This window comes from Poecilia reticulata, linkage group LG10 (genome assembly GCF_000633615.1).
Source record: "Poecilia reticulata strain Guanapo linkage group LG10, Guppy_female_1.0+MT, whole genome shotgun sequence".
NCBI lineage: Eukaryota > Metazoa > Chordata > Actinopteri > Cyprinodontiformes > Poeciliidae > Poecilia > Poecilia reticulata.
Genome location: NC_024340.1, coordinates 32053461 through 32062946, shown reverse-complemented (window position 1 = coordinate 32062946; position 9486 = coordinate 32053461). Strand labels below are relative to the sequence as shown.

The 9486-nt window shown below is 43.7% G+C and overlaps 2 protein-coding genes across 3 annotated transcripts in view; both read left to right on the top strand.

Annotated features, from left to right (window-relative positions):
• Positions 1-5928, top strand: part of canx (calnexin) — a 20202-nt gene extending 14274 nt beyond the window's left edge. The window contains exons 11-16 of one of the 2 annotated variants that reach the window (XM_008421000.1): positions 652-867; positions 1499-1618; positions 2555-2635; positions 2752-2875; positions 2956-3032; positions 3581-5928. In XM_008421000.1, the coding sequence (XP_008419222.1) occupies positions 652-867; positions 1499-1618; positions 2555-2635; positions 2752-2875; positions 2956-3032; positions 3581-3637 (675 nt within the window). In that variant the 3' untranslated portion in view covers positions 3638-5928. The remainder of the gene's footprint in view (positions 1-651; positions 868-1498; positions 1619-2554; positions 2636-2751; positions 2876-2955; positions 3033-3580) is intronic. The other variant, XM_008421001.2, reaches the window with a different exon arrangement.
• An 876-nt stretch (positions 5929-6804) lies between these two features.
• The window catches only part of maml1 (mastermind-like transcriptional coactivator 1), an 11633-nt gene continuing 8951 nt past the window's right edge, over positions 6805-9486 (top strand). The window contains exons 1-2 of the mRNA XM_017307038.1: positions 6805-7166; positions 8252-8727. Of these exons, the coding sequence (XP_017162527.1) occupies positions 8416-8727 (312 nt within the window). The 5' untranslated portion in view covers positions 6805-7166; positions 8252-8415. The remainder of the gene's footprint in view (positions 7167-8251; positions 8728-9486) is intronic.

Sequence of the window (9486 nt, the reverse complement as noted above, 5' to 3'; positions counted from 1 at the left end):
AATGTTTTTACATATTTAGCAGTTTAGCTTTAGCTTCTGCTAATGTTTTTACATATTTAGCAGTTTAGCGTTAGCTTCTGCTAGTGTTTTTACATGTTTAGCGTTGGCTTCTGCTCATTTCTTTTATGTGTTTATAGTTTAGCACTAGCAGAGGTAAGATTCTTGTTTAGCAAAGGTAGCGAAGATGGCTTTTTGGTTAGCAGTGTCCAAAATGGCAACAGCTACAACAGCAAACATATATTCACTATTACAGTCATGGCAGCCATTTTGAAAAATGTACACCAGGACAAGGTCAAGAAAATATATTACATATTTACACCAAACACATTTATCCAATTGTTGATTTTAGTTCAAAAATAACTTCCATGGCAGCCATCTTCAAAAAAAATCTAAATAATATCCACAAATCTGATTTTTGCTGATCCAATTACATCTGATTTAACACAAAAAGTCTTAATCTGTGACAAATATTGGCAATTTAATGCAAAAAAGAATTTTCCTTGTTGACCCTGGCGGCCATCTTGACTTTCATTGATGGTGAGCGGTAGTTTTTCAACAAAGCTAGTCTCTCAAAACATCTGTGCTAAGTTCAGGTTCTTGTATCCGCATGTGGAAAATTGTTCTGAAATATTAAATCTGCTGATCTGTCAGGGGATCTGGAAGCCGAGGAAGATTCCCAACCCGGATTACTTCGAGGACCTGCAGCCGTTCAAGATGACGCCGATCAGCGCCCTGGGGCTCGAGCTCTGGTCCATGACCTCTGACATCTTCTTCGACGACTTCTTCATCACCAACGACCGCAACACGGCCGAGCGCTGGGCCGCCGACAGCTGGGGGCTGAAGAAGGCAGCAGAGGGCGCCGCTGAGGTGAGTCCATGGAGAACAAAATGTCTGCTGGACGATTCCTTCTCTCATTGTTCAGATTGAATCATTCACTGACTGATTCATCTGTTCATGACGAGAATCTTTAGGTCCTTTTTCTCCCTCGTGTTGTTTAGTTCACATTCCAGTAAACATCTGACCCACAGCGAAGCTGTTAATTATTCACACCCCTAAAACTTTCTAATCTGCGTCACAGTCCATCCACACACTTCATGCGTTTTGTTGGGATTTATTTTAGTGGAGAGAAAATTATTCATGGCTGTTGAGCTGTTTACAGATTTTAAAAATCTGAAAAGTGTGGCATGTTTTTATATCCAGCAGTTCTCAATAGAACCCACTCTGGCCGCAGATCTCCAGCGGATCAGTTTTTATGTCAGACTCTCAGGTGTATTCAGCTCTGACTTTGACTAGGCCATTCTAAAACACATGTTTTTATTTTCCACTTCTCTCCTGCTGGTCACATAAAGTCCTGCAGAGTTTCTGGAAGTGTGAATGAAACCGCTTTATGGGGTTTTGCTGATAAATGCAGAAACTTCAGGGTCCTTCAGTCCAGGCCCTGCTGGGGCATAAAGACAGGAATGTGTGTGAATTAAGTGGATCCTTGTTTGGTTCTCAGCCGGGTCTGGCAGCCCAGATGCTAACCGCTGCAGAGGAGCGACCCTGGCTCTGGATCGTCTACGTCCTCACTGTGGCTCTTCCTCTCGTCCTCATCATCGTCTTCTGCTGCACGGGCAAGGTACCACACACACACACACACACACACACACACACACACACACACACACACACACACACACACACACACACACACAACCTCCAACTTCCTGTGTGATCCTTCACTTCTCTGAAGGAAGGAAAGATGGGAGGATTTCTCCAAAGCTTCATCTTCTAGCAGGCTGGATCCTGCAGCTCTTTGATGATGATGACGATGATGAAGCACTGCAGTAGCACACCTTCAGTTTATTTATTTTCTGTTTATACTTGAAATGTTAACGTTGTTGTTTACATCCAGAAATGTTGTGCACAAGGCAGGAGGGCAAATAGTTTCCATCCGTGGCGGCGCTGCCGGTAGAACCGCTAACAAAATAAAACCTGGAGATGGTTACATGCAGACTCGTTGCCATAGCAACCGGCTAACAACAACGCCACTAATGTTTCAGGATTCAGCACCAAAAAACACACAAAGAGCAGAACATTCAGTTAAGTGATCGCTGTGAAAGGTTAGCTACTACTGCTAATAGCTACCACTGCTAATAGCTAACCTAGCACAGCGGTGGATAGTTAGCTCATCTAAACACCTGCTCTACTGATGATCTGTCAGAGTTGGTGTTTAGGTCGCCATATTTTTTGTTCTTTGTTTTTTCTTAATTTTTTAACTGAACCGAAACACCTGATTCTGCAGCAGATCTACATGTTGACGTGTCACAGTCAAGCTAGCATAACATAGCTGACCTACTTCCCTCTCCCTTGTTGGTTTTTGTAATGTTGACAATTACTAGCAAGGTCCCATCTTTTTCTTTTTATATCAGACGCACATTTAAGATTTAGAGCGTCATGTTGACAGCTGAAACCAAAGCTAGCCATTGTTAGCTAGCATCTTTTTTTGCAACGTGTCTGTAGCATTCTGATCTGTGATGATGATGATGATGATGGTGGTGGTGGGTGTCCACAGAGCTCCTCCGGGTCGGCTCAGGACTCGCTGAGTCTCACCAGCTTACAGGAGGAGCTGAAGGCAGCCGGACGCCTCCAGCCGGTGACTCTTCCTCTTCCTCCTAGCCTAGCTTGTTGTGGCGTAGCTGTAGTGCTGATGAAGAGCGGCTTATAGACGGCTCTTCCTCACGAAAAACTCATGAATCTGTTTTTCTGCAGGAGAAGAAGACGACGACTCCGGCAGCCGAATACAAGAAGACAGACGAACCTCAGCCTGACGTGAAGGAGGAAGAGGAGGACGAGGAGGAAGAGGATAAGGCTGAGGAGGCGAAGAGCAGTCCAGGTGGGTTAGCTCTCTCACTGACCCGGTTCTGGTCGTTCCCCAGTTCTGGTACTGTAACCGTTTGGTTAATTTTCCTCCAGCTGCAGAGGACAAGAGTGATGAAGAAGAGGCTGCTGCTGAGGAAGAGGAGGGAGAGAAGGAGGCCACGACAGAAGAGGTGAGGAAGAACTGCGTTCATGTTGAATGGGCTCTGGTGGTTCTGGTGTGATAAAACCAGGATGAACTGCCGCATTCAGTCTGAAACCTTCTGGTTTAACGCCAGGCCTGATGGAGGCGGATCTGGCCCGCAGCATCACTAATTCCACTGTAACCCTCAGCCTGGAGCTGTTGCCGGGCAGATTAGCTGAGCTGAGGCCCAGTTTAGCGTCAGGCTTGGAAGATGTTTCTGTCTGCTGGTTTGGAAACTGGGATTTAATCTGTCAACGTGAGGCTGGAATAAACAGGAAGTGGAAAGATGACATTTTTATGAAGTTTAGGTTGTTGTTGTTGTTTTTTGTTGTTGTTTTCCAACTCGGTAATTAAAAATGTGCGAAACCCGGCTGACAGTTTCCCTCCTGGGTTCTGAGATTAACAAATACCTCGATGTAAGGAAGTGTCTCTGTGGGACCAACACATTTTGGAATATTCCAGTAAATAAACTTTTACTCTATTTTCCAGTTAAATATAGTGACATAATTTAAATGCTGATTTTGTTGTGATCCACAGAAAGAAGACGATATTCTGCGTAGATCTCCCAGGAGCAGGAGGCTCAGAAAGGACTGATGGCTCTGAACCCTGACCTCCTGACCTCCCTCCCTCCCCCTCGTCTTCCTCCTCCTCTTCCTCCTTCCTGAGGCCACGAAGCCTGAACGGATCCGGTAAAAGCAGCGAAGACAACAGAAATTTGATGACGATTCCAGCTCGATCCGGTTTTGGACGTTTTGTTTTAGAGCTTAACAGAGATTCACTAAAACTTCCTGCATCATTCCGACCTGCAGGGGGCGAAGCTCTGTCTGCTCCTCCAATCAGCAGACTGTTGACGGGAAGTCGGTCGCCCCGCTGGACCGGACGGGCGGCTGACCAACCGGCCCACAGATAACCAACTACTAACCGTAGCGCTTCAGTGTTAGCCTGTTAGCTGCCTAATGAAGCCAGAGCTTAGCGGCTGGAGGAGGCTTGAACTGGGAACACTCCGACTTTTCTCCATGTCTGCTGTTGTCATGTCGGCGCTAGAGCGCTAGCTGTCTGTTAGCTTCTTCCTGAAACACTGTCTGCCGCCGGTGGGTCAGACAGGAAACACCTGGATGTTTGGCTCACCTGCCTCCTCCAGCTCAGCAACACAGAGGCTCCGCCCCCTTTCTGTAACACTTTAAATTAATAACTGATTAAATAATTATAATAAAATGTCAATAATATATCATTAATTTTTAAAAATTGGAAATAAATGCAGCAAGGATTAAATATTGACTTATATGTGCCTCCATTACATGTATTTAATTATTTCATGTTCGTGCTCTGAAGCGCATCATGGCTTCACTGTGGATTTTACCAATCACACTCAGTGGGCGGGATTATGGAAGCTGGGACCCTGGCGTCTGATTGGCTGCTGCAAACATCTTCCCAGCTAGCTCCGTCTAAGCTTGAAATGATTTTACTAACAAATTGTTTATTTACTTATTACAAACTGGGTGAGCAACTCCTGCCCCATAAGTGTAGTTTGGTCTGAGATATCGTTAATGCGCTCGCCACAGGCCATTAGCTGCTGTTAGCTAGCAGGCTAACGGTGATCCTGCCTGACCACAGTGAGCTCTGCTGAATTTATCAGCAATATTTCAAACCACAGACGTAGAGGCTGCAGTTTCTCCTCCAGGGTTTGTAGTAAATACATTTAAATTTAAGTTATTTACAAAATATTGACCTCAGAGTCGCAGTTAACTGGACAGACGTCTTGACTTGCTGTTTGAAGGAGCCAATCAGATGTCGGGTTTGCCTTGATCCCGATGCGTTTGGCTGTTTATTGATGTGCTTCAGCACAGGAACATGAAATAATTTATTAAATCATGAAATCTAGTTATAAAATCAAATCATCCACATATAATTGAGGTACATTTAGTTCTATATTTAATAAATTATGCATTTCAAGTTTTGACGTATTTAAATGTCAACCTCAGGTGTCCTGCAGTTTCAGCCGACTTCCAGAGGTGGTGCTAAAGTCTCTGTTGCTCATGAGCTTCCTGTTGATTTCATCATGACGTCACACACATGACCTCTGTTTCAACCAATCACTGCACAGCTTAAAAATAAAACCAAATGAGAAAAATCCTGATTATCTGTCAGAAACAACAAAGTCCTGCTTGTTTCCTTAAAGGAATCATTTTCAGCGGGGTTCTGTGAAGTAGCTCTCGGTAGTCAGTGTGCGACCTGCAGCAGATGCATTAGCCTGAGCTGGCTGATGTTTTATTGGTTGTTCCTGTGCAGTTGAACTGGATTTAATGATTTTTTACAAAGCGTTTCCTCTCTGACTCCTCTTTGCTTTTGCTTAAACTCGGAGGGACAATAGTTTCTGATGTTTTCTAACAGGTTTTTTTGTAGAAGTTTAAATATTTTGAAGTCCCAGAGGTCCTCCCCAGTCTTCAGGCTTATATAGAAATCATGGAGCAAATGTCTAAAAATGATTTAATTTCACTTTTATTTGGTCAAACTTCTGTTTTTGTGTTTAGAATATGTTCTTTTCTTGTTAAAAGATGTAAAAATCAGGATTTTCTTGAGGTTGATCATGTGAGGGGGGGGTTCACAGCCAAACAGCTTCTCGCTGGGGGTTTCTCAAGTCCCGGTGCGCGGCCTGGTTTGTGAACGCCCGCTGGGATTGGCCGGTCCGTGGGTTGATCTGGACGGTGAGTTTGGGGGCTGACTGTGAGCTGAACACTGTATCTGCTGCGTTTTTACTTCCTCTGGCGGTTTGAAGCGACCGGCTGCAGAAAACCCGGCTGTGAATGAAACACTGTGATGAGGGGCCTGATGTCGGTGAAGCAAATGTTTGTTTTGATGAATAAAAAAGGATCGATGGAAAATGACTCGGCGTTTGTTCAGTTCGTTTGTTCAGAGCTGGAAAGAGTACGGAAGTAATCGAGTAAAAAATACCGTTTGATAAGTAGTGGAGGGCCAGAATCACCAATACTGATATATTTTATGGTTAATAAATTACACTTCTGATCTTTATTTTTTTTGGTTTTAATTATTTAGTTACAATCTAGGATACATTTTGACAGTTTATAGGTTTTGATAAAATATTTTATATATTAACATGATTTTAAAAAACTGCATAAAAATAAAGATTTAAGAGGAAATGAGGAGCTATGATACAAAAATAGAATAAAATGTCAAGACCGAATCTGAAACTAAAGTATTGATCTGATACTGATATCAAGTTGGTGTCGATATCAATATTTTGGATCAATTCGCCCTCCTCTATTCGATACATATTTACTTAAATACAAATAGTGTAGCATTTTTATCAAATATAAACATTTACAAATTATTTTAAAAGTTGCTTATTAGCAGGAGAAAGTTCTTATGGGTTTCACAAATGAAAGAATACTGCTTTTAATTAATTATAAGAATACTGTTTTTAATTAATTACACCAGCACCTTTATAAATAATTAATATTTGAATTGTATATAATTTTAATGAAATAATTCACCAGTATTTTTCCATAGTAACATTTTCTGCTTTAGTATTTCAAAAATCTTCCAACATTAATGATATTTCTGCTAATTCAAGTCTGACAAGTGAATTTAATTTAAAATACACGCACTGGTTGCAGATCAGCTGCGCTCTGATTGGCTCTGCTGTTCGTCTGACGTCGACTGGAAATACTCGCCTCTGATTGGTTAGTCATAGCTGTGCGTGAGCTGAGAGGTGATGTCCGTTTTTGATTGGCTGCTTCGGCTGTCAGTCAGCAGTGAGGCGGGAGCAGGAACATTCCTCACTGATGGAAGAAAAGAGAAAGTTTCCAAGATGGCCGGACAGAGCTGCCTGTTCGCAGGGAAACAATAGAAGCAGGGAGGAGGGACGCGGTTAGCCTGTGCTGTGGCTCGCTCTGAATCGCTCATTCCCCGATTCGGGCTCGGTCACAGAGAAGGAGGAATATCCGCTGCGGTGATTCGAAGTCACTTAAAGTATGAGGATTTATTTAAATGTTTCAGGCCCGTCGACCCATAACACAGCGGCTAACGGCTACAGGGAGGCGGAGGATCAGCTGCTGTTCGCCGGACAGATGCTGTAGGGAGAGCCGACTGCTACGTTTTCACAGTAAGTGTGACAAACTTTACATTTTAAAATACAGTATTTAGAAAAGTGAAAGCCGTAGATTTAATCATTCTATGAAACTGTTGTTTTAGAAGTTATAAGTTTGATTCACAGTTAGCTCACCATGGCGAAGTTGGCATCCGGTTGGTCGATTGAATAAAAGGCTAGTTCACAGTCTTAAAGGAATCTCGTATAGTTTTAGTTGCATCTAGTTTAGAATTAACACTACATTTAAGGGCCAAACCTGAATAAAGCCTTACTGTATTCATAAAAAAAACATATTACGTAATTTATAAAACGTTTCTGGTGTTAATAAGAGAATAATAAGCTATTTGAAGCCGTTTTAATCATATTAGATTGGATCCTGCTTTAAGGCCACTGTCTTTAAGTGGCTTAGTATGAACTAAATTATTCTACACTGAAAGACATTTTACTTAAAACTATTTTTGTGATCCATCGAGATTTGATTTATTTTGGTGAGTTTACACAGTTGAATAAAATTTTCTTTAAATACAAATAGTTGTAAACCGTTGGCTTGAAGCTATTTGTGGTAATTCAGTCCAGATCCGGTCACTGTATGTTCTGGATTTCGACCTGTAGCGTGTTGAGATTGTCAGAGTCCCTAAAAACTGTGAAGTAGTCCTTTACTCGAATCGGAAGCCAACTTCAGCCTCCTAGCTCCTATTCGCTAAACAAAGCTAACTCCCGACTCAAAATAAAAGTTTGGGCTAAGTTGGAGAGCGGTACTGTGGCTCCCAGCGGGTGGAAAACCACCTCCAACACGGAACCCGGCGTCCGGGCCGAGGCTGCTGGTTCCCGGGTCTAAAACACACCGAGTTTGTGTGAGTTTTCCGAATATTTGGCTCTGATTTGGAGTGCAGGAATGTGCTAAGTTTGAGTAGCTGGTCGGGAGTTAGTTTGGTGTTTGTTTTGGAGATGTTTTTATCCAGAAAGCAGCAGGTTTTAGATGCCATTAAAGCGACTGTGGCTCCAGTAGCTCAGCCAGTTAAATGAGCTGATGTTTAGCGTCTGAAATGAGGAGGCTGAACGGTGTTTTACCCAGAAACCTGACTTTTCCTCTCCGGCAGTGAGTGCCGCTGCGACTGAAGGCCGTTAGAGACAAAGGTCGCCTCCATGGAGCCAGGACAGGAGTCTTTGTAAAGGGCCAGGGGGGTGTATAGACGCCCAGAGTGACATAATCTGCATTTTATGGACGAAACCTGAGGCGGGAGTTCACTGCAGGTCTTTATTGATGATGGCGGATTTTGTTACACCGCGACACAGCGCGGTGATGGAGCGGCTCCGCCGGAGGATCGAACTCTTCCGGCAGCATCACAACAACTGCGAAACCCGCTACGACGGCGCCACGCCGGAGCGGCTGGAGCTGGACCGGCAGCACACCATCAGCCTGCACCAGCGGCTGCTGCAGAACAAGGCCAAGCGGGCCAGCAAGCACCGGCAGCCGCAGCCCAGCGCGGAGCAGGACGCCCAGCGGGCGCCGGGTGTCGGCGCGGAGGGCGGCGGGACGGCGGCGGAGCAGAGCCGGAACACAACCCGGCAGGTGGTGAGTCCCATCCACACGCTGCTGGGGCGCCAAGGGGGAAGGTAATCACACCCTCAGAGAGCCGGGCCACAGCTCGGTTCTGGTTCCTGGACATCTGGGGTTACAAGTCAGAGGAAGTCTTACTGGGATGGGACTGGACCACCCTGACATCACACCATACTGGTTCTGGTTATTGTCATGTGCTGGATTATCAATCAATTAACCAATCAGTCGAGGCAGTTTAAAGAGCTTTGCATCACACAAACATAAAGTCATAAAAACATCATACAGTCACCAATTTGAGAAACCAGAAACCAACGTTACACATCAGCCATGTTGGTCAGGGCTCCTTTTACTGTGAACCAGAAGCAGCTGGATTTTACTTCAAGTCAAACTCGAGGCCCGGGGGCCAAATCTGGCCCGCTGTAGCTTTTTATGTGGCCCTCTATAATCCAAATTACGTCAATTAGTCCCTGCAGTTTTATTTTATTTTATTTTTTATCTGCAAAATTCACACAAAATCGACGAATCACCACGTCACCTTTTCTGATTTTACTGCAGATTTTTCTCAAAATTGATCAATGACATTGGGTTTTTGATAAATTTGATAAGGTTACATTAATGCAAATATCGTAAAAATCCTTAGAAATATTTATAAATTAGCACCACAACATCTGTGTTTTTGATTGTAAAAAACAGTCCTGGAGGACTCAATCAATATTATTTAAGAAGCACAAAATGAAACTGAGTTTGACGCTGTAAGTTGAGAAACTGCTGCTG